A 24,510-nucleotide genomic window follows, 5' to 3' on the forward strand; every position below is an offset into this window, starting at 1 on the left:
TTCTTTGAAAATAATTGAAAAAATTACAAAAGAAACGTAATATCTCGCAAACTAAAAGGATTTGAGCTGTCAGATTTTGAGGCAAAATTTGCAACCCTGAAGGTAACTTGAGAGTACCCAATAACAAATTGAGAATTTAAATTTTTGTGGATATTTTTAAATCTAAATTTTATGAAAACAAGAAAATTCGAAAAAATCACTAGAATATTTGTATCTCGTCAAGTAAAAAGATTTGGGTATTCATTTTTGGAGGCCCAATTTGCAACCCCAAGGGTCATCCTGACAGCATCCCACTTTATGGTTGCTAACTTTAAACTTGGCAAAAAAGCACTGAATTCAAGCTGGAACATCGAACTTAATAAATCTTAATTTAAACGCCCAAAAAAACGGAGCCTGAACAAATTGCAAGACTTTTCCTGAAAAAAAAACGAAAAAAAAAAATAAAAAAATAATAATAATAATCAAAATCGACACTGCATTCATCGACTCTTAAACAGCATAACGATCAAAAATAGAAGAAAAAAAAGGATTTCGAACGATGTTTTCATGAAAAAAAAACAAGGAAACTCAAGAAAATCATAAAAAAAGTGTTAAAATTTTTGAAGAGGGCCCTGGTGGGGCCGAGTTTAAGAATTCGGATTTTATGGTCTCAGACTCTCATCGATCTTAAAAATACCAGCGAAATCTTTTAGTTAACAAAAGAAAGTAAAAAGCCGGCAGAATTAAAGCCGAACCCGATAATCAACTGGAAATTTTCGGCAGAAAATCTTATTGGAAAAAATAGCATGCATCGCCATATAGAAAATATATAGTGTATGCAGAGTGGTATGCATAATTCGCAAACTAACAGATCTTAAGCCGATGATAGAATTCTAAACACAGCTTTTTCTAGTTGTTAATAGCTTTTAAAGCCACTGATTAGGTATGATGTTCAGAAAATCGAGCATATCATCAGTACAAATAATTTAATAGATTTTGTTTAACAAGTTGTTAACCAGAACAAAGTCTATATTACGATTTGATAACCCTTGCTCATTGCAAGCCTACTTAACTTCTTTACCTAAAATCTTATCGACTTGCCACAGGTAAGTTGCTTCACTATAAGCCTGAGTTTCGCTGGAATAAAAAACAAATGTTTTATGAAAATAAATTATAGTCAACCCTGTAAGATGCGAATTAGTTCAATCTGTGATGAATAATTAGACTAATAATACAAATTCAATCAGTAAAAAAAACAAACAAACAAACAAACACTCCGTAAACGGTTTGCATGAAACAGGCAGTGAAATTGATATCAAGCAGTGAGTTTCGAAAGATACTAAGGATTTTTGATCAGGATAGACAAGATTATCTCTATCATTACGAGTAAAATATAGAAATTGTCTTCTTTTTATCATGATTGTTAGCATAATTATTACTTCTTTGATCAGATCGCAGATTCGACATTTTTCCTTTTCTTTTTATTGTCATCGTCGTCGCGTTCGTAGTAAGCTACAATTCCGAGTAACTTGCGTTTCACGACAGCCGAGGTGACGTCCCAAATAAACTCCAGAACTTCAAATAACGACAGAGCACAGAATCCGACATAGAGTCCCGAGTTGCCTCCGAAATCCGCCAAGAGGTCAATGACTGTATACGCTGGCGATTCTTTAATTGTGTCGATGTAAAGCGAGTCCATGTACACATTCACGTCGATCATTGATTTCCTACAGAAGATCTTTGTTAAGAAGAATTATTTTTCAGAAGGAATATTAGTGTATTCTAATTATTTTAAGGCGTCCAATTATAATTTACAACAACGAAGCCAATAACACCAAATCAATAAGTCCACTAACAATGAGTGCAACAAAATACCTAAATATTTCGTATATGATTGCTGCTACCCTTATCTATATTTTGCGCTCAATTTTTTTTGTTTTTTTTTGCGTTAACTTATATATTTTTTTTGACCAAATTTGAATTGTTAAGCCAGTATAAAAAATGAGTTTATTTTGAAGCGCTAATGATACCCACCTAAGAATGCGCGTGACATTGTCTGCAATTTCGTCTGTCATTGAGGTTCTTACATCTCTCAACGCCTCCACCACATTAAGGGCCCACTTGTTGTGGTCCTTAAAATTCAACACGTCTTCGTCAGTTTCCAGGATACTGTTGAGCAGAAAGGGCTGAAAAATTCATTGACAGGTTTACATTCAGTGGTCATTTATGTTTTTGTTTCAATGCATCGACAAAATTTTTTGGGATTTTCAACCATAAAACAGCAAAATAACAAAATTTGCCACTGAACAACTATAATGTTTTCAACTCTAAAACAGCACGAACCTTGCCACTGTCTTCCCTGGCATTCAACAAGGGAATTCAAACTAAATTATCCCATGGGTAAAAATAACCCGTTTTTCGACTACATAGAATAGATAATTCGGCACAGATATTTCAGCTCATTTGAGGTTCAGTTCAGCTTTTCAACTAAACATTCAACAAATCACTCAAACTTCTCCTCTGCTCACATTTAGGTCGGCCAAAAATATATAACAGAGAGGCAGAGCGGAGCTTCGCATCACTTACGATACCACAAAAATAGCATTGCAAGCTAGCAGACAGGAAAGGAAAGAAGCGCCACTAAATCCAAAGAAAACTTTACATAGAAACCACGAATTAAAACTTGAAAATATTGCCTGGAATGATGTTCTATTTGCGGAAAACACGTCCAGACGGCGTTGAATGACGAACAACCTTCGACAGCATTCAATGAAAAATCGAAGACAATTTTTGATCGAAAAACACTGTTGTCATGAAAAACTTGAACTTAAAATTGTATTCTGATATTTTTAACGTTTTGTGCAATCCGGAGAAAAATAAAAATTATGTTTCCCTCGAACGAATGACTGCAAATTAGGCTAGTAAGCCGATAAAGTATAAGACGAAATCATTTGGGCCAAAAATTTGTTCAAGCAAAAACAATAATAAAAGAAATAATACAAAAGGTCAAGGCTAGTAGAATTACAAATTCCAGCAGTAAATGAAAACATACAAACCAACTACAAAAAAACTGCAGACAAAAAAATCTAAGATGTGGCAACTAAGCCGACCAAACAAGCAGACAAATAATGAGACGCCATTTTTTTTTGAAACGGAAAATTTCGTTTAAAAAAACTGGTCCTGGTCAGATTCGAAACCAGAACCTTTGCCGTCCCAAGCGTATTCGTTACCTCCAAAATAAGTGTGTCAGAGCCGTTTAGAAATTTGAATTCATTAGCAACCAAAGTCTACATTCCGATTTGATAACGCTTGCTAATGGCAAGCATAAACAGTTTCAGTGCTCCTTAATACAGCCCTGATCTGTAACTATTTTCCCAATCAAAGAATAATGGAAGCGAGTAGTTCATTGCAGGGTACAACGTTATTATGCTTAATCGTTAAAATAGCCATTTGCAGGGCTGGAAATTTTGCTAGAGAAACAGATCCCCGGGTTGACATCCACACAAAAACCTAGAATTCTTTTTTTTTTGTTTTTATATCATAAGATGAACTTAAAGTCTGTCAAAAAACAGGTCACCATTTACAAACACTCAAGTTTATGAAAATAAGTTTTTCAAACTGTACACAAAAATTATAGCTAACAGACAGTTGGAGAAGAGTCAATGAACGCATGTAAACACAAAAAAAAACACTGACTTGTGTTTTGAAAAAACCTCATTTCAGATTTCAACGAAAAAGATGGCTTGTTGAATTTCTAAAATAATTTTTGACCGACATTTTTTTGATTTAAAAAAATATTGAGAAAACTGGATCAAAAGGTATTTGCTGGGAAATCTGATAATTAAAATCCATATTTGAAATTAGAAGTTGATCACGTTGTTTTTGTGAAACTTACAATTTCGCAGTTCGATTGTGAAGTTTGCCTTCCTTTTTAGACAGAGGTGAAGCTACACTTCGCAAACACAAGCAAGAACACGACCAAAAGCAGCTCTATGAAGAGCAATAAGAAAAATTAGAAACAAGCTTGAATTAGTACTAATTCGCATACCTCTGAGGTTCGAACCTGCGATCTGCACATTAATAATCGCGCACTCTAAAGACTTGACCACGGACGCTTAATAGGTATCAACCACTAGCCACAAATAAAGCAGAGGACAGATAATTTGCAATTTCCAACGCTACACTGAAATTTCAACTAAATTAACACATTTAATGAACACTTTCATTTGCGAGGCAGGTTGGAAAAAAGTTGGTTAAAAAACACTACGCTGATGGCTAGTGCAATGAATCTCACGCACTAACCATGTCAGTCGCGGATGCTTAAAAAACCACAAACACTAGCCACAAATAAAGCAGAGGACAGTTTCTACGAACTTTGCAATAAAAGCCACCAAAAACAGAACACTTTTAATAAACACTTTTATTTGCGAGTTAGGTTAGAAAAAGAAAAAGGTTCGTAAAAATACACTTCGCTCACAAGCTCACTTCAAGAAACATAAATGAGTAGTATAGGTTGGGGCAGTTCAGCCGGGGGGGGGGGGGTGCGGACCTCCATGTAATAACATAGGCTATAGAGTATCCGGTCCGCACCCTATGTATTAAAATAGGCTATAGATTTCCCAATGTATTAAGATAGGGAATAGGTTTCCCAATGTATTAAGATACGAGGTTTCAGATGGTAAGTTTTTTTTCGGCGCCCGAATTTCCCATGTATAGATTTCCGTATGTATAAGAAATTCCTTGTAGGGAATTAAGAACTCATTAGGGAATAGGATTTCTAATGTATTACGATGTTAGGTTTCAGATGGTAAAGTTTCAGATGGTAAGTTTGAAAAAAAACTTTGGCACCCGAGTTTTTTGGAGCTCGATTTAGCCAATTTTCCAGATTGTAAATGTTTTCCAATCAAAAAACAACATACTGTTAACCCAAACGAAGCGTTTAAAAAGAGTTTTTTCAAAAGAAAAAAAAAAGATTAATTACAGAGAAAATGTATTAACTCACAGCATCGTATACAATTTTACTACAAAATCTCTTACAAATGTAGAGGTTTAGTATGTATTCCATCACATTCAACTTCCCGTTTAGGGTAAAAATAGCTCAGTCCTTTTTTAGTTTGTCCATAAGTTGCGACTGCATGGTTAATTGTTTTAAATCCTCTATTCGTTGACTTCAAATTCACTGCCTCATCCAGTACTTGTCGATACTTTGCCATTGGTCCATCTCAAGAGTCTTCTAATGCACGTTTGTTCAGACCTTTACTGCTAAACTTATACTTTTGACTTTTACTATCGTAACAGCAATAGGTTTTACTACACAGGCATAACATTTCGGTGCATCTGAACTTCTCCTTGAACAATCCTGGTTCTCTCTTGTCATGTTTCTTATGTTTAGAACAGCAAGTACTGCTCTGAAATCGTCTCGACAGTCCTTGCTTCGCCTTTCAGTCCATTCTGCTCGCTTGCTGGGAAGGATACAATCATCTAAATCTTCTTCTGCCAAAGCCAAATAGAGGGAATCTGTATCCATTTCGAGTTCTTCGAATTTGTTGACATCGCAAAATTCATCGAAAAAGTTATAATACAACTCCAACATTCTCAACTTGGCATACTGTAGTATAAAAAATCCTACTATTATTGGTTCACGATGCTCTATAGTAGATTTAACAAGTTCCACTTCATACAAATCTTTAGCTACGATATTAAGTCTCTTGAAGAATTGGTTATTGATAGCTTTGTGGGTTTTTTCGTCTCCAAGATATTTTGTCATTGTATGTTTTGATATGTCCATTATTTGATAGCCGTAGGAACTGTTTCCTAGAAGTTTCATTGTTTCGGCTACTACGCCAGATAATGGATTTTCATCGCCGGCTCGCCTAGCATCAACAACAGACTGAACAAAACTGTTGAATACTTTATGCGGTGTGTATTGTACAAAACGATGAATTTTTGTACACTGTAGTCCTAGATCCAAGTAAAATTGAAAAGTGGCGTGATCAGTGTTCCGTTGTTCAATTTGAAGCTCGATATCAACATTCTTTGCGATTGTTTTAGCAAATCGTTTTCTTCCGCATATGTCTTCATATATTCACCAATATCGTTTCTGGAAACATCAATATTTTTGAAAAAAAAAAGGTGGGAAATTGGAAAATTTTGCTTTAAGCTCATCTGGAACACTCAGATCGCATTGCACATAACCGAACATTTTTTCATTTCTAATGTTTTGCACTAGTGAATTGGCAGAAAGAGGTCTTTTGAAGGGAAAGTGAGTTCTAACGTGATTTTTCACGTCTACATTGTTTTTAAATTGATCCCACCAGCTACACTCCCACATTTCTTCTATAGAGTATCCTTTTTCTCGAATGTAGTCTTTTCGAAGATCATCCAATTCTCTTTTCTTGGTTCCTCGTTTGATATCATCATCAGTTAGGCTCGGTCTACCTTCTTGACAAGGACAAAATGGAAATAACAACCCATTGCTTCAAAGACAGTCTTACAATGGTTGCAAAAACCATCAACACTAAAGCAATCAATTTTCTTCTGTTTTCCTGTAGTGTAGTAACAATTTTACATTCAGTTCTGGTTGCTTGAAAGTATGACATGACCATATTTTCAAATGTTCGAACTCAATTTTGCCTTGCCTTGAAATTTTGTGTTTCTTCATCGTAGTCCCATCTCGTATACAAACCTGTGGGCATATCCTGACACATAGAATAAGGATAGAGTTGACTAGCATCAATCCCAACGATTGATTTACACAATTTTTTTGATTTTCGAATAAAGGTTTCATTTGCTACTGCTTTCCCTGTGAAAACAATTGAGGGACCACCGGTCATATCTTCCCGTATTTTTTCAAGCAAGTCACTATCACTCGAAAAGAATGGGTAAAACTTATAGTCGGTTGATTTGTGTAGACAGATGTTGGCTAGATTCGGTAGTGTGCAGCCGAGCTTTAACATATCTATCCCTTTGTCATGATAAAATTCAATCATTTTCTGCATAGCATCAAGGGTAGGAACAACATCTTTGTTGTTATACCACCGTAGAAAGTCGCGAAATGTTGTCATCTTTTCCTGTTCCCAGATAGATTTAAGGTAGTTGTAGTTTTCCAATCCCGTAGCTGGTTTGGTTTTGAGACCGAGTTTTTTCAAGGCTTGCTCTTCAGTTATCCCAGTGTTAAGAAGTTTTTGATAATCATCAAACTCTTTATCGAGAGGGTTACTATTCTTCAGTTTGCTGTAGAAGTCATCATACGAGGGTAGTTGTTGTTCATCAAGCTTGTTCGGAGTATCAAACCACTCGTATGGAAAGTATCCTTTCAGCTCACTGGCTTTGTAAGCTTTTAGAAAAGAGTCTAAGGTAGTAGCTCCACCCAAAAAATTCATCATGTCCAGAAGCTGAACATCTCCAAATTTGAAGGAAACAAAGTCGTTTGCTTTCTTGATAACTGAAGGTTCAATTTCTTTTTCGTTGATAAGGTAGGGAATGAGGTATGATTTAATGAGGTTCATATCATACCGACCACTGTTGAATCCAAATACTGGTAGAGTATTGGTGTATCTCTCTAGATGTTGCATCAAATCAATCAATTGATTTTTTTGAATCCTGAGAAATTGAGTGGATGCGTCTGTTTCTTCCTCATTCTCGATACATTCATCTTCGTACTCTCTTGCTTCAATCTTGTTGAAACTAACTCGTCCATTAAGTATGCTGAAAATTGTGTGTAATCGCTTTTTGATGTTATTTTCAATTTCCAGAAACTTTGATCGCATTTCGGTTTTATTTTTTCCGGCTAACAACTCCAAATTTGCCACAAAGTCAATAATGAGGGATTGTGGATCTTTGTCACACAAAAAAATGGGTTTGTCAAGCAAATTGGATGAAATTGACACTGATATGGGTTCATGCTTCCCGATCCAAGTTATTGTTTCGGTTGGGTTTAGTTCTTCGGATGGTACGCAAATTGATTCAAAGTCAAAAATAGCGACATTTTTGAATAAGGTTTGTTCTTTTGTGTACTCAATATTGAACCCATCCAGTTTTTCAAATAACGTCTCTCGTAGAGTATAAACATTTTTGGGGTAAATGTTTTTGATTCGATCTTTGCATCGTATGAGATGCTTGTTGAAGTGGTCTGCTTTGTGGAAAAATGTATCGCAAGTTGGGCATCGGAAGCATTTGAAGAAGTTGTCGATGTTATTGACGTAAATAAAGTGGTTGTTGTATCGTAGAAGTTTCACTGTCTTCTCATATTTACCGATACTTCTCCGAGCTAATTCTCCCACGAAGTCTCCATCTTCAATGTTGATATCGTAGATAAAGATGTTTTTCTCTACTACATCTTCAACTACTGGTAAATTATCCATCGAAACTCCACAAAACTGTTTCGGATCACAACCCGATTTCTCCAGAAAATCGTTGAAGATCTTGAAAATGGATGTTTCAAGACCAGTTGTTCCATGTAAATGAACTGCAAGCGCTCGAAACAAACACAAATTGTCATTGTATGGTTGTTTTGTGTCTTGATTCGAAATCAAACAATTAACATGGTTATTCCTCAGAAGTGGTTCGGGAATCACAGAATCTGGACATCCCATAGGTACGTTTTTCAGTAAGGCTGCAAAAATGGTCACATTAGTGATCAGCTTGAATCGCCATTTCGTATTTTGTCTCTCTTGTGTACAAATTTCAATGATATCTTGCTTATTGACCTTGTTCTCTATAGTTGTCAAGTCTGCTTTAGTACAAAGTAGTATAGATTTATCAAAGTGTGTGTTATTTTCATGAGCGTAGAAATAACGATATTCGCTTGTTTCTATATTACGTAACACAAATCCCAGGGCAATGTTGATTTTTGCTGCACAATCAAGTTTTTCAAAGACTTGATCCAGTTTTTCATTAACTAGATTAGGATCTAGTTTTGAAAGTTGAAAATTGAATACTTTGTGGCGTCCATTTTCCATCTCAGTATCTGTCAAGAAGTGTTGACAGGCATTCAACTCATCTCGTAGCTGATCACTATCCTCCTCGTTTTCCAAGATTATATTCAAATCAGCGACAGAATCACTCGTTTTTCTAGCTTTCATTCCGTGATCCTTCTTGCAATGCTGTTGAAGTGAATAATAGCTTGCAAATTCTTTCTCACACGATACACACTTTGTTGACTTTGGATTTGACTTTACGTGCTTCTTGCTCGCATGGAAATTCATTTCTTGCTGGTTGTAAGTACAATAATTACATTCCGGACAAGAAATAACTCCTCGCACACAACTCTTGCCATGTCGAGCAGCATCGGCCCTCCTATACTCTTTACCACAATCCTCGCATTTCACTTTCTCATTTCTATTCAGCGATGGCATCTAAAAATGGGAGAATTTTTAAGTCTCAATATAAAGGAATTGGAACTTGGTACATATCGAAGTGGGAGATTTAAAATATCCCAAAAAAAATTATTAAACTTTTTATACTTCCTTTGAATTGTTAAAAATATTTGAAATTTATTTCAAGTAGTTATACAAAGTAAAGAGCGGTTGCTTTTAACGTAAAGAAAATCAAAACGAAATAAGTTTTATTTACGGTTCCTTGTGGAAAATCAACCAATCAGAATCCAGCATTTTCTAAAAGTGAACTGTTTATTATTTTATAAAAAACCTTAATCATTATTTGAAAAATGTCTTTCAAAAAACATTTGAGCTTCCTCGAGTTACTTTATAAGAAAAAACAAAAAATTCCAATTGATTTTCTTATTGATGAAATAGATGTTGACTCTCACTTTTTTCATAATTTTTTGGACGTCTTTATTGTACAAAATAGAGTTATCCGACTAAGTAAAGGTCTCTTCAGAGAAACTTACTCAATCAAAGAGTTTACTTTTGATTCACATATTGCGTATCAAAGTTTTAAACTTACGGCTGAATTACACCTCACAAGGAAAGAAATTTTGTTTATTCTCGAGAATTTGAAATTGATCAAAAAGTCGTACGATAATATATCAAAAACTCTTTTTATCCCCTATCCAGAACCCAAATTTGTAAAAACACCTCAGCAAAGTTCTTTATTCCTTCATTTCTTTAAGGATTTTCAAAGTTCAAAATCCTGCTTGATTCGCTTTGGAATCAGATTTCCAGAAGTTTGCTTTGAAAAATTCGTCAACTTTGAGTTATCCTCCCAAATTTACATAAAAATTAAAGAACTTGACTATCTACTCAAAAATCAGCAATTTTTAATTGATTACATACAAAAAATTCAATTAACTTGAAGAAAAAAGTTGCAGAGATGTTACTTTTGTTAATTTTCTTTCTTTTGTTACTTATATCAGCAATATTTCTTATTTTTACTGCAAACAACTTTTGGTCATTTATTTTTGCAATTGCTTTTGTGTATATGTTTACTTATTTGGAAGATTTAAGTCCTTAATCATTTCTCTGATTGAATACGACAACTAGAACAAAAATGAACATTTTTGTGACTGGAAACGACAATATCCAAAATGGAGCTTTGTTTCCGATTTGATACGACTTTAATCCAAGAACGCCATAAAAGGAAGCTGAAAACTGATTGGACACGACTACAATCCAAATAAGGAAAATCAATTCTGATTGGTCAAACCCACACAGTCGAGTTGAAGGTACCCCTAACTCCTAATTAAAAATCATTTTATTTTCAACTTAACTACCGTCAACTACCTCCTCTCTCAACTCTAAATACCTTAATTTCAACTTATCTTCCGTCAGCCACCCTTCTATCAGTTCTTTCTTGTTTTTACTCTTTAACTCAGTTTTTTTGCTCAAAATGATCTTCTCAGTGTAAAACAGCAACCTCATGTACTCTGTAGAATTTTCGCCTGATCTAGTACAAATTCAAAAGCGAGAAACAGTCTCTGGAGTTTTTCTGGCACGAATGGACATCCCAATCCAAGTCTGGCACATGGTGGAAGTGATGCGAAGGGATTTCAACGAACATCATATGATGCAAGTTCCCATCACAGAGAACCAACTTGGAACAATGCAAATGATGGGGGAAGTTTCTGATCATGTGGGAATGAACTATCCCGAGATTCCGGACTCAAGATTTGTGGCTCAACCAGTCGACGACTTCCTCTTTCCTTGGGAGGAGGAAGGATCAGTCGAAAACCCCATCAGAATAGATGAAGATGAGGGTTTCTCAGAAACAATGACGCCTCAAAACACTCCTCCACAACAACCACCAGCAATGGAACCTCGTCCAGCTCTGCGTTCTATAGAGAACCTCCAGAACTCTTCTGCTGCTCGACAGATCTTTGATTAAATATTTTTGTAAATAAAGGTTGTTTGGTATTGACTTCGTTTTCTGTAATAAATTATTTTCTTCAATTTCATTTTAATTATGAGAATAGATGAGAGGTTCAAGGTAAACCATTGAAAAACAATTAGAACTTAATTTAGAGCTCCGAACTAATTTTTGCACACATATTCGGAAAAACACTAAAAAAATTGTACACAAGTAAAAAGTTACCTAATCGATATTGCACCTTGTATACACTTTTAGCACTTTGTAGAAAAAATTGAAACACTTTTCGCATTTTATCGAAATAAAGTAAAACACTTTTCGCATTTTGTCGAAAAAAGTAAAACACTTTTCGCATTTTGTCGAAAAAAAGTGAAACACTTTTCGCATCTTGTCAAAAAAATTGAAACACTTTTCGCATTTTATCAAAAAAGGTGAAACACTTTTCGCAGCTTGTCAAAAAAATTGAAACACTTTTCGCATTTTGTCGAAAAAAGTGAAACATTTTTTGCATCTAGTTGAAAAAGGTGAAACACTTTTCGCAGCTTGTCAAACAAATCTTTCTTACTTGTTTGAAAAACTTTTTGCAATTTTTTTTTGACATCGGTGAGCTTTTTTTTTGGTAATTTTTGGTAATTTCGTAAACATATGAGAGAAAAAAGATGGATTATCAAATGTTTTTTATTGAAAAATTGACATGATCACTATTTACAAATCCATAACCATCAATAAAACAGTCAATTATTTTTAACAAATCAGGTTCATATTTTGAGTTTTGTACTTTACGAACTCTTTCTAGAAAAGCTGAACCAATAGTTTGTGTGGAAGCTAGTTTCTGGTTAGAACATAAATAGTGACGTTTGTAACAGTCTTTTCTTTGCAACACTTGGCATTTTTTCTGCTCCTTTCCATTTCAAATTGTGATGAACAGCGCGGTCAAGTTGATTGAAAACTTCGCCAATTGATGAAATGACATTCGAATAAAATCTGTATTTGTACAGAGTGTAAAGACAATCGATAATTTGGTATGTGAAATGAAAATTACCCAATCGTTGTAAAATTTAATCGAAAGATGAACCAATCAGAAGTATGTGGAACTTACAATTTTCCAAAGAACAGTAAGAATTGTGGGTAGAGACACAAAAATAATTGGGTACTATATATTTTTCGTACAAATCACTGGAAACGGAATTAAATAGCGATTTTTGACAATAATCTGAATAAAAGCTGGGAAGAGCTTGACACATAGCTGCAGCCATCTGGAACAATGATTTTTGCTGAGAATTGTGGATTTATATAGGAACACTAGCACCTACACAATTCCATATTTGGAAATTTCACTTGAAAATTTCAATCATAGTTCTATTTCCTTTTATGGTTAAGTGAATGACTCATATTGTTTACTTCTAATTTCATTTAATCTCAAAATCATTTCTCTCACTTCTCTTCATCTGATCAGTTTGTTCTCCTATTGAAAAATGTACTCAAGAAAAGACACAAGTCCCAATTACATTGAATTCTCAAAAAATCAAACAAGAATTGGGAGATTTGCTTGGTCCCAAAAATCCTACAAAGGGAAAATTTATTTTGAACCCTGCTTTCAACTATTCAAGAAAAATGAGTTGGGACAACTCGAAAAAAGACAGCAATTCTATCTTGGTGAAAAAGAAGGAGAAGCAATATCCGCAATACGGAATACTGTTATTCACGATGCTGAAAATCTTGGACTCGTACCTATATATGAAGCCAAATCTGGCAGAGAATCAACTATGGATCAGGAGCTCGACATCTGTAATAGAGTATATGAAATAGCAACGTACAACATGAGGAGGGTGTGTGTCACAATCAAGAAGTACAACGTGAGCAAGTTACCCGACATTCAGATTCGACTCTTCACTGCAAAGGAAAATGAAGACTTGAAGCAAGTTGCATATGTCAACTATACTTTGAATGAATTCAAAGAACTGTCCCAAATATTGAGAGACTTTATTTTTGTTGATAATTGTAAACCTCAGTAAAGCTTTGTGATGTTTTGCATGTTTGGTAATTGAGATATTATTGGTTCAAAACTATTTTTTCTCACTAAAGTGTATATTTAGAGCTATAATATCTGAGGAAAAGTCAGACAAAACATACAATTTAATCGAAATTGACATAACACTAACCAATTATGAAATGATTTTCCAGTATTTGTTTATGAAATTACAGATAAATTTATTTAATAACTGTTTTCATCAAAATTTAGCTAAATTTTGCCTCAATTTAAGAAAATTACAAACAAGAATGTATATTTAGTTGAAAACATTATCATTATTTTTTTAAAGATTTTTTGAATTTCATTGGTTGTTTTCAATTTTTTTCTGCCTTAATTTGAGGTTTTTATTGGCTACATGAATTTCCTTGAAGCTAATTAGACTCTAAATAATTAAAAAATATTTACGGTGACTGTTACTACAAAATACTTTAAAAATGATAAAACAATTCGAGTTTTTTAAGTTTCTTCATATATTTCAGTAAGAAAAATGTTTCCATCAAAAGCGTTTTCAATGTCTGAATTGAACATTTATCAGATTTTAAAATTGAACTACTACAAAAAAATTACAAGAGTGGTGGACAGATGAAGTTGATGGAGATTGTATTAGTTTTAATTTGTATAGAAACACAGAAAGTTCAATAGCTTTGTTAAAAAGATGGAGAGGAGATTACAAAAAAGAAGAGTACTGTCAGATTTATCAACAATGTTTTTATTTAGAAGAGGTAACTCAGATTGGGTGGTCGATCAGTAAAAAACAAAACAATGGAAGAGCCTATGAAACAGAAATTGGAGATAAGGAACATCAATTCGATTACTGTTTTGAATTTGATACAAATACAAAATCCAGATTTGTCAGAATATCTTTTGATCGTTTATCCAAATTTAATAGACTTCCGGTTGTTTATACTACAATATACCAAAAAGAAAACGATAAAAAACGTATATTTTGGTAATTTCTTTTTTCACTGGTTAGAAATAGAACAAATCGAAAAAATTTTGATCGAAATTTCAAAATTTGAATTGAATATCGAAAAAAAACAATATAAACTAGACAAGAAATCTCATTTATCCCCACTAGAGTATCAAACTTCAAATCTTAGTTATGTTGGAAAAATTCAATAAAATTTATTGATTAAGAAGTTTCATAAACATAGTCTGGTTCTGATCTACAAAGTTTTTTAAAATCTGTGATTACTTCATTCTGATTGGTTATTAATACAAATAATGTCTGTGAAAGTATCCTCAAAATCTACAAATTTTAAAGAAATTGTTGAAAAATTCATGAGAAGAAGAGCTCAACTCTGATTGGTTGACATTAAATTTCTTGAAAGTTTCATGACTTTTGAAGCTCAATTCTGATAGTTTGACATTGAATTTGTTGAAAATTACATGGTTTTTGAAGCTCAATTCTGATTGGTGGACATTGAATTTGTCGAAAATCACATGACTATTGAAGCTCAATTCTGATTGGTTGATATCAGAAAAGATAAAAGTTTCCTTGTAATTAATGCTCGATTCTGATTGGTTGATAATTTTAAAAATTCCATGGTTAGAATGAATGATTTTTATTTCAGCTAGGCTAAAAAGCATATCCATTCTGATTTTCTTTCTCGTTAAAAACAATTGGTTAATAAGTTTGCTGTTTTTATTTACTTTTATTCATTTTTTGAGGCTATTCAACTCACCTTATCTAAAAATTTGGTACATTTTAAATCTCCCATTTAATTTTTCATGACTATTGAGATGCCTTCACTCAATAGAAACGAAAGAGTTGCATGTCTTGAATGTGGCAGGGAAAACACTCACAAAGATGCATCAAGACATCGTAGAACATGTGGTGTTTTGAAGTGTTCTAACTGTAATTTTTATACTTATAGCAGCGAGGAACTCGCTAATCATTTCAAGAAGAAGCATTCTCAGCATAATATTAAATTATGTGCTCAGCAGACTCCAAACACACTTCAGAAGAAGGTAAAATTTTTAAGTTTTTTTTTTGAAAAACTTAGAAATTACTATGATTATTAGTTTTTACTGAATCTGAAAAGTCTCAGCAATTGTAACAAATCTAGTCAGTAATTATACAGTGTTTTCATTACATTACCTGAACTGTCATTTATTTTTTTATTCAAAGGTTTTGATTAATGTTAAAGACAGCAAAAATCGAGTTCAAATCGTCGTGAAGCTTTCCATGGAACTCGATCCGAAAACATTTAATCAACAGTAAAAACTCCCTTGGTTGCAAGCTTGCGGAGATTTTGTTGTGATAGATTTGTAGTAAAGTGCATAACATATGCTAATGAGTATTTAAGTATTCGCCTAAAAATTGTAAAACTTGGATATTTGGAAAACATCAACTAATTGAAAGGTTTTTTGTAGTTACTATTTTAAAGTTTTCCTTGTTTAGTGCTTATAAAAGTGTTCATAGAGCAGAGCTTTTTAAGCAGATAATGTGGTTTGACTTATTATGAATTATGTTTTTCTTTTGATTTTTTGATGATTTCAGAAAAGAAATTGATAAATGACCTAGAAAAAATGTATATTTTGCTAAAGTTTGAAAGTTTCAAGATAATGATATACATTATTCCAACTAAAAATTTAGTCTAAAATAGAAATTCAGATTTAAAACAGCATTATACAGTTATGAGGTTGAGAAAATCCTTTAAAGCTTTTTAGTAAAGGATTTATGGTATTAATTCAGCTTCGGATTATTGAACGTTCGTTGAAACGATACATTTTTCCATCTAAAATTCAATTTTCAAGTAAAAATTTGCTCAAAATGGATTCATTTGGTAGATAGTAGATGAAGCAGAAACTAAGAAAATGCTAAAATGAGATTACTAAAATTTAGCTTATAAAGTCTATCTTGAGAAAAAATCCGACATAAAAACTCTCAAAGTCTTATATTTATGCGTAATTCATTAGAAAAAATTGTTATCATTTGAAATATTAGGTACTTTATATGAAAGATCAAATGTTTTGAGGATAATTTTTGAGAAGCAAACCCAATTCGACATCTTTTGGAAGAAGATACATAAAGCATAAATCGAAAACTTGCTTTCAAGATCTACTTTTCCTTGCTACATACATACACAATACTACATAGAATATACAACACTATATACAATACATTACTACATTTCTACTACATAGAGTTTTTTTCTTAATAAAAATCGGAAAATTACACAATTGTTCCAGTTTGCACCTTGATTTGCTTTGCTAAATCAATTTTTTGAGACTCGCTCTTTCAGAAGTTTTTATATTGTAGATGTTAGGAACTAGGTTCTCTTGCGTATTTCCGGAGATTTTCAGATTATAACTAATAGAGCTGCTCCTAATTTGTTCTTAGATCGTAAAAATACACCTTTATATTCTCATTTTGTACATATATTTTTGAATGCTTTAACTAGCACCAATTCTTTCTCACTTGGATATTTTTGAGAAAATTTCCGTCATAAATTAAGAAAAAAAGCGAGTAAAAAAAGTGATAGTTATTGATCCCAAAATGTGTATTTTTGCTTAAATAGTTTACGATAGCAACTGAACAGGGGAACCTTGAGGAAGATATTAACATTTTTTATTGTAATAATCATACGGTATCAGTTCTAATTTCATCTCTGCCAGCAAATTGTTCGTTCAATTGATACTATTTTCCTCTTTTGACTAAATTTTCTATTAAAGTGAGTTCAATAGTGAAAACATGTATTAAACAGAAAGCAAGAATAACTTTAAAACATGGAAAAACTCGACGGAAAATCTTGAAAGTTATGTTGCAGAAGCAACAGAGATAATCATCAGTTATGAAGAAGTTTTTGTTGAATTTGAGCCAATATCGAATAGATTTTTAAGAAACATTTATCCCATTTTAAACAATTTTAGCAATAAACTGTTCATTTTTTATGAATAATCTGAAATTTCTAATTTTCAACATAAAAAATTTCTCACAAGTTGTAATTTTTGTACAAATTTGGGTAATTCAATGAGAAAAAAATGAGGAGTTGAATCCTGGAGTTTGATTTAAAATTTCATAGAATATTGCCCTTAATGTTCATTTGAATTGAGATTCCTAAAAATAATCCCTGAACTGGACAAAAACAAACAGTTAAAAACCAAATTAAAAGGTTCGAAATGGAAAATTTCATGTAAATTTGATTAATTTTCATTTTACCTTCAAAAATTACGACTAATTTCACTGTTTTCCGGAAGTTTCAATATTGATTCTGCTACTATGAACCTTCTTTTCAGTGTTTAGAGCATTGTATAACCAAGTATTTAGCTCAAATTAAGGTAAACTTCTTTGTATTTCAATATTTTGAGAAAAAATTGTGGAAAAAGTCTTTTTTTTATTCAAAATTTTGTATCATTGTCTCAACATAATGCCAATTTAATTACAGTCTAAGCTTATTTTTAAAATCAATACGTAAAAGTATGTTTAAAAGTAGATCAAAAACAACAAAACATTAACCAAAATTATGAGATTTCTGCAATTTTTTCCAAAAATTTGCAGTTTGTTCCAAATACTTGAAATTTTTGCAATTTTTTCCAAATACTTGAAATTTTTGCAATTTTTTCTCAAAAAATTTGAATTTTTTCAAAGTTTCTGCAGGTTTCAGCATTGTTTCAATTAGATAGAAAGTAATATTATTGTTTCATTTAGATAGAAAGTAGGATTATCTTATAAATTTGGTCAAATAATAGCTAATCTTATCGTGTTTTGAATTTTTTCGAAAAAATTTTAATTTGATAAAAATTCCAAGTTTTTGCACAAAAACTCTTACCATTGACTTACCATGCACCAAAAAAATTATATACAAAGACTCAATTCTACACGTAATTAACAATTAATTGTTCCCAATTAGATAACGCGCGCCAAAAATTTTGCGAAAAAAATAAACAAAAACCAAAACATTTTCGTTTTTCTTTCTCTTACCATCACACTGAAACCTTACCATCGGTATTCCCTATCTTAATACATTGTAGACTCTATACCCAATCTTAATACATAGCTTGAAGACCGGATGCTCTATTCCCTATCTTAATACATATGGGTCTTCAGACTAATTTCACTGTAAGATAGGCTAAAAATTTTTCTGAAACTTACCATCTGAAACCTCGTATCTTAATACATTGGGAAACCTATTCCCTATCTTAATACATTGGGAAATCTATAGCCTATGTTAATACATAGGGTGTGGACCGGATACTCTATAGCCTATGTTAATACATGGAGGTCCGCACCCCCCCCCTCCCCCCCGGCGGCTGCCCCCACCTATACTACTTAAATGATTGACATTTTTTTTTGCTAAAAAAACGCACTTTAAAAAACTGGATCGATAAACAAAGTTTTCATTTCGCGGGAAAATCTTGAAAACTAAATTCCATTTTCGAAACTAGAAGTCCATCACGTTTTCCGAGACCTTTTAACTATTGCTGTTTGATAGTAGAGTTTGTCTTCTTTTTAACAAAGGAATTGAACTGAGCATAAAAAAATCAAAAGTCAAGCCACTTTTTAAAAAAACTCACGACATATTTAAGACATTTATTGACTCTTAATTACGATTTTCGACACAGAGGCGAAGCGGAGCTTCGGACTTCTTGCGATGCAACATAACATGAAAGTATAAGTCTAAAAAAGCATGAAAAATGTTTTAAAAAAATAAGTGAACCAAAACTTTCGTATGTGTCGATAGAGGACACCTATAGCCTAGCTACAGCTTGGGGTACGTCTTTGACGTTTTAAAAAATTGATGTTGGACATGCGTAGTTTCAAAAATTGGACTTTGCCCAAAACCTTGGTCGTTTCTGTACTAAAATAAATGTGCAGAAAGAAAACTTTTGAGATTTTGGAATTTTCGCAAAGACATAACCTTTATCTTACAAAAGAGTAGCCGCTTTTGCAGGAAAAAAATGCGCAAATGCTTCTTTCGATTGACATTTTCCCTAGATTTTGATCGAGTAGTTTTCAAGAAAATTCAAAAAGTTTCTACGACACGGTTAAAGTTCAAAAACCTTCACTAGTTAGATACCATAACTTTTTCTAAAACAACTGGGCGTAATAAATTATATGCTTAAACTTCCAGCAACCTGTTGTGTCGATTAAGCTTATGCTATCAGATTTGGCAGGACAGTTATCGAGAAAAGTCGAAAAAACGGTCAACAAATCAGAAAGTTGACGTTTCCGAGAGTTGACAGAAAGTTGACGTTATTTTGTTTCATGAAAAAATGGCGTAGCCGAAAAAGCAGAAGAAATTCACCCAAACTAATACTACGATTGAACACAAAAACCGAGGTTTGGCAGGGTAATTCTCGAGAAAAGTCATAAAACCTCAAAAAACGGTCAAAAAAACTTAATTTTGACTTTTCCGAGGGCCATAGTTTTTTTTTGAGTCAAAAAAATTTGGGTGCAGTCGCGTATGTAAACCAGTTCTTTGGACTGAACCCAGATCTCAGATATATATATACGTAAGTATATACCTAAGTGCATCAATATTTTCAGACTTTTTCCTGAAAAAAATCAGCAAGATTTATTTAAGAGTCTTCACTACGTTCATTACTAGGCACACAATAAGGTAAGTTTTTCTTTGGATACCGTTTTTTGAAAATTGGCAGAAAAATTTCAAGCAAAAAAATTATTATTGCAAAAAGTGACAAAATATTTCAAAGAGTCAACTAAAAAAGTCGAATCACACACACTTTCAAAAAACTTGTTTTTATCAAACAAAAATTCCAGGCAAACACGCCTAGTTAGACATTTGAAATTCAAATTAATAACTGAACAAAAATTACGAAACGGAAACATGGCCGACAATCTTTAAGCAGACACCAGTTGAGCCGAAAAAAAAACTAATTTTTCTTTAAAAAAAAACATTGAAAAATTCCAAGTCCCCATGAAACTACATTACAGTAATTAGTTATTACGTACTTGCTACCTCTGTGCCAGATTTGCGGGAGATTGAGCGTGAGAGCACGTGAATGAAGAGAGTGCATGTGAATGATCTGTAGTGATTCAAGTGATTTTGTTCAACTAGTTGTTTACCCGAAAATAGTCTATATTCCAATTTGATAAAGCTTGCTAATCGCAAGCGTAACACAGAGGCGAAGCTGATTTTCGCACCATTTGCGATACAACAATTACACAAGGCAATTGAACGTGAGTTTATCATCGCAAGGAAATTAAATTTACCAACCGGTAACAAAGCCGAAAATACCTTAGCAGAAACCCTTTAGGCCGAAAAAAACATCGAGACTTAAGATTTCTAAAAAGTTAACCAGTCCTCTCACCCTCAACAAACACAAGCAAAAAAACTTTCATTGAGGCCACTCAGCCAATATAAGAAAGGACGAAACCAATTAAGACGACTAAAAGGAAAGCCAAAATTAAATTCAAAAATTTTAAGACATAAAAAATGATCAAGTCCCCTCGAATTCATAACACGCACGCTCACACAATTTTTCTTTCGCTGGTCACCATACGCGATATCCGCCATCAAGAAAAAAGAAGAAACAAAACCGCAGAAAAATCGTCATAAAAAACTGAAGATTTTATCAAAATGTGCGATCCAGATGTGAGTAAAAACAAAAACTACGTTTCACTTGAAACGACTCAAAATAAGTTCACTAAGCCGATAAATTATTTCGGGTTTCGGAGAAAAAAACGGGTTCCGGAGAAAAAACTTTGAAGTCCTTTGCGTTTCTAGAACAATTTATGATTGACAACCCAATTTGAGAAGACTAAATCATTTGGACAGAAAAAAAACTAAGAAAAAAAAAGAAAAAATACAAGACAAGAAATTACCAGCAGAAGTAAATCAAAACATTAAGAGAAACTACAACCTTAATTGCACATAGCAAGAAAAACTAGTTCTACGAAGCGGCAACTAGGCCGACAAAACATAAGTAGACAAACAATGAGCCAACAATTTTTTTAAACGGAAAATTTCCCGTTTGAAAAAAAAACCAGTCCCAGTCAGATTCGAACGCAGGACCTTTGCCGTACCAGGCGAATTTGTTACCTCCAGGTTAAGTAGGCTGGGAACTCTGAGAATTTTAAGTGGACCGGGAACGCTCAGAAGGAACCTCTAGAGATGAGTACAGAAGCACACTAAAGTTGTTTACGGGAAAAAAGTCTAGTACCCGATTGCAATACCCTTGCTATCGCAAGGGTAATAAAAAATTATGAACGGAATTTCACAAACTAACTTCCAAGGCGAATCTCCAAATTTATTTTATCTTTGGTATACTTTCCATTTACCTTGATATCATACGAGAAAATTATGGTTCTTGTGTTTATGGACTGCATTCATAAATTTGGTCAAATAATAGCTAATCTTATCGTGTTTTGAATTTTTTCGAAAAAATTTTAATTTGATAAAAATTCCAAGTTTTTGCACAAAAACTCTTACCATTGACTTACCATGCACCAAAAAAACTATATACAAAACCTTAATTCTACACGTAATTAACAATTAATTGTTCCCAATTAGATAACGCGCGCCAAAAATTTTGCGAAAAAAATAAACAAAAAACCAAAAAAGTTTCGTTTTTCTTTCTCTTACCATCACACTGAAACCTTACCATCGGTATTCCCTATCTTAATACATTGTAGACTCTATACCCAATCTTAATACATAGCTTGAAGACCGGATGCTCTATTCCCTATCTTAATACATATGGGTCTTCAGACTAATTTCACTGTAAGATAGGCTAAAAAATTTTCTGAAACTTACCATCTGAAACTTACCATCTGAAACCTCGTATCTTAATACATTGGGAAACCTATTCCCTATCTTAATACATTGGGAAATCTATAGCCTAAATTATTATTGCAAAAAGTGACAAAATATTTCAAAGAGTCAACTAAAAAAGTCGAATCACACACACTTTCAAAAAACTTGTTTTTATCAAACAAAAATTCCAGGCAAACACGCCTAGTTAGACATTTGAAATTCAAATTAATAGCTGAACAAAAATTACGAAACGGAAACATGGCCGACAATCTTTAAGCAGACACCAGTTGAGCCGAAAAAAAAACTAATTTTTGTTTAAAAAAAAACATTGAAAAATTCAAAGTCCCCATGAAACTACATTACAGTAATTAGTTATTACGTACTTGCTACCTCTGTGCCAGATTTAAGGGAGATTGAGCGTGAGAGCACGTCAATGAAGAGAGTGCATGTGAATGAACTGTAGTGATTCAAGTGATTTTGTTCAACTAGTTGTTTACCCGAAAAAAGTCTATATTTTAATTTGATAAAGCTTGCTAATCGCGAGCGTAACACAGAGGCGAAGCTGAGCTTCGCACCATTTGCGATACAAAAATTACACAAGGCAATTGAACGTGAGTTTATCATCGCAAGGAAATTAAATTTACCAACCGGTAACAAAGCCGAAAATACCTTAGCAGAAACCCTTTAGGCCGAAAAAAACATCGAGACTTAAGAATTCTAAAAAGTTAACCAGTCCTCTCACCCTCAACAAACACAAGCAAAAAAACTTTCATTGAGGCCACTCAGCCAATATAAGAAAGGCCGAAACCAATTAAGACGACTAAAAGGAAAGTCAAAATTAAATTCAAAAATTTTAAGACATAAAAAAAATGATCAAGTCCCCTCGAATTCATAACACGCACGCTCACACAATTTTTCTTTCGCTGGTCACCAGACGCGATATCCGCCATCAAGAAAAAAGAAAAAACAAAACCGCAGAAAAATCGTCATAAAAAACTTAAGTCTTTATCAAAATGTGCGATCCAGATGTGAGTAAAAACAAAAACTACGTTTCACTTGAAACGACTCAAAATAAGTTCACTAAGCCGATAAATTATTTCGGGTTTCGGAGAAAAAAACGGGTTCCGGAGAAAAAACTTTGAAGTCCTTTGCGTTTCTAGAACAATTTATGATTGACAACCCAATTTGAGAAGACTAAATCATTTGGACAGAAAAAAAACTAAGAAAAAAAAGAAAAAATACAAGACAAGAAATTACCAGCAGAAGTAAATCAAAACATTAAGAGAAACTACAACCTTAATTGCACATAGCAAGAAAAACTAGTTCTACGAAGCGGCAACTAGGCCGACAAAACATAAGTAGACAAACAATGAGCCAACAATTTTTTTAAACGGAAAATTTCCCGTTTGAAAAAAAAACCAGTCCCAGTCAGATTCGAACGCAGGACCTTTGCCGTACCAGGCGAATTTGTTACCTCCAGGTTAAGTAGGCTGGGAACTCTGAGAATTTTAAGTGGACCGGGAACGCTCAGAAGGAACCTCTAGAGATGAGTACAGAAGCACACTAAAGTTGTTTACGGGAAAAAAGTCTAGTACCCGATTGCAATACCCTTGCTATCGCAAGGGTAATAAAAAATTATGAACGGAATTTCACAAACTAACTTCCAAGGCGAATCTCCAAATTTATTTTATCTTTGGTATACTTTCCATTTACCTTGATATCATACGAGAAAATTATGGTTCTTGTGTTTATGGACTGCATTCATAAAAAACAAAACTAAACAAAACCAATGCTAGTCGTCCAGTTCCATATATGGAGAAAATTCTACTCGCACACTTTCATAGCATGCAAAAATGCTAGGCACATACTTCCATGCAACAAAAAAACGCTAATAGTAGAAATATCAGACACTTTTCTAGAAATACTTGCGCCACAGTTATGAAATTCTATTAAAATCATTTTTGTCATCCAGGGACTGCATATCAAAGACCGAAGCACAAAAGGAGCTCTAAAAATCAAGACTTAGAGAAGCTGAGCTTCATAAAACTTCTCACAAAATATCACAAAACTTGCCACACTATGGTCAGACCAAAATGATTGCAATAAAAATTAGAAAAATTTTCAACTTCGAAAGGCTACAGTAAACACGAAATTATCTCGAACAAACATTTAATTCGAGACAGTTTCAGAGAGCCTCATTCGAAAAGTTCATTCAAGAAGCTAATTCAAATATTCCACCCCGAAAGATAGGTGAAAATGGGGTTTCAGAAAAATAAATACACAAACAATGTTTAAAAATATTGCTGTCCCGAGATTTGCAGAAAAATCATCAGATCTATTAACTTGAAAAAACTAGTAAGAAAAATGTTAATCAAAAAGTATTACAACACAACTTCTGCAAACCTTTTTCAAGTACGATTACTGGCACCAATAGGAAAATCAATCCGGCGTTTAGGTTAGATCTGCGCTACATGCGCAGAATCCGACGTTTTAAGTCATTGATTGTACAAA

At 33.3% G+C, this 24,510-nt stretch overlaps 1 protein-coding gene across 1 annotated transcript in view; it reads right to left on the reverse strand.

The window, feature by feature from the left end:
- Positions 1 to 1,133: 1,133 nt before the first annotated feature.
- LOC134851187 (uncharacterized) overlaps positions 1,134 to 24,510 on the reverse strand; it is a 61,004-nt gene continuing 37,627 nt past the window's right edge. The window contains exons 11-12 of the mRNA XM_063867158.1: positions 2,014 to 2,165; positions 1,134 to 1,706 (exon numbers count right to left, since the gene is read on the reverse strand). Coding sequence (XP_063723228.1) covers positions 1,427 to 1,706; positions 2,014 to 2,165 — 432 coding nt within the window. The 3' untranslated portion in view covers positions 1,134 to 1,426. The remainder of the gene's footprint in view (positions 1,707 to 2,013; positions 2,166 to 24,510) is intronic.

The sequence above is a fragment of the Symsagittifera roscoffensis genome, chromosome 7 (assembly GCF_963678635.1).
Source record: "Symsagittifera roscoffensis chromosome 7, txSymRosc1.1, whole genome shotgun sequence".
Classification (NCBI taxonomy): Eukaryota; Metazoa; Xenacoelomorpha; order Acoela; family Convolutidae; genus Symsagittifera; species Symsagittifera roscoffensis.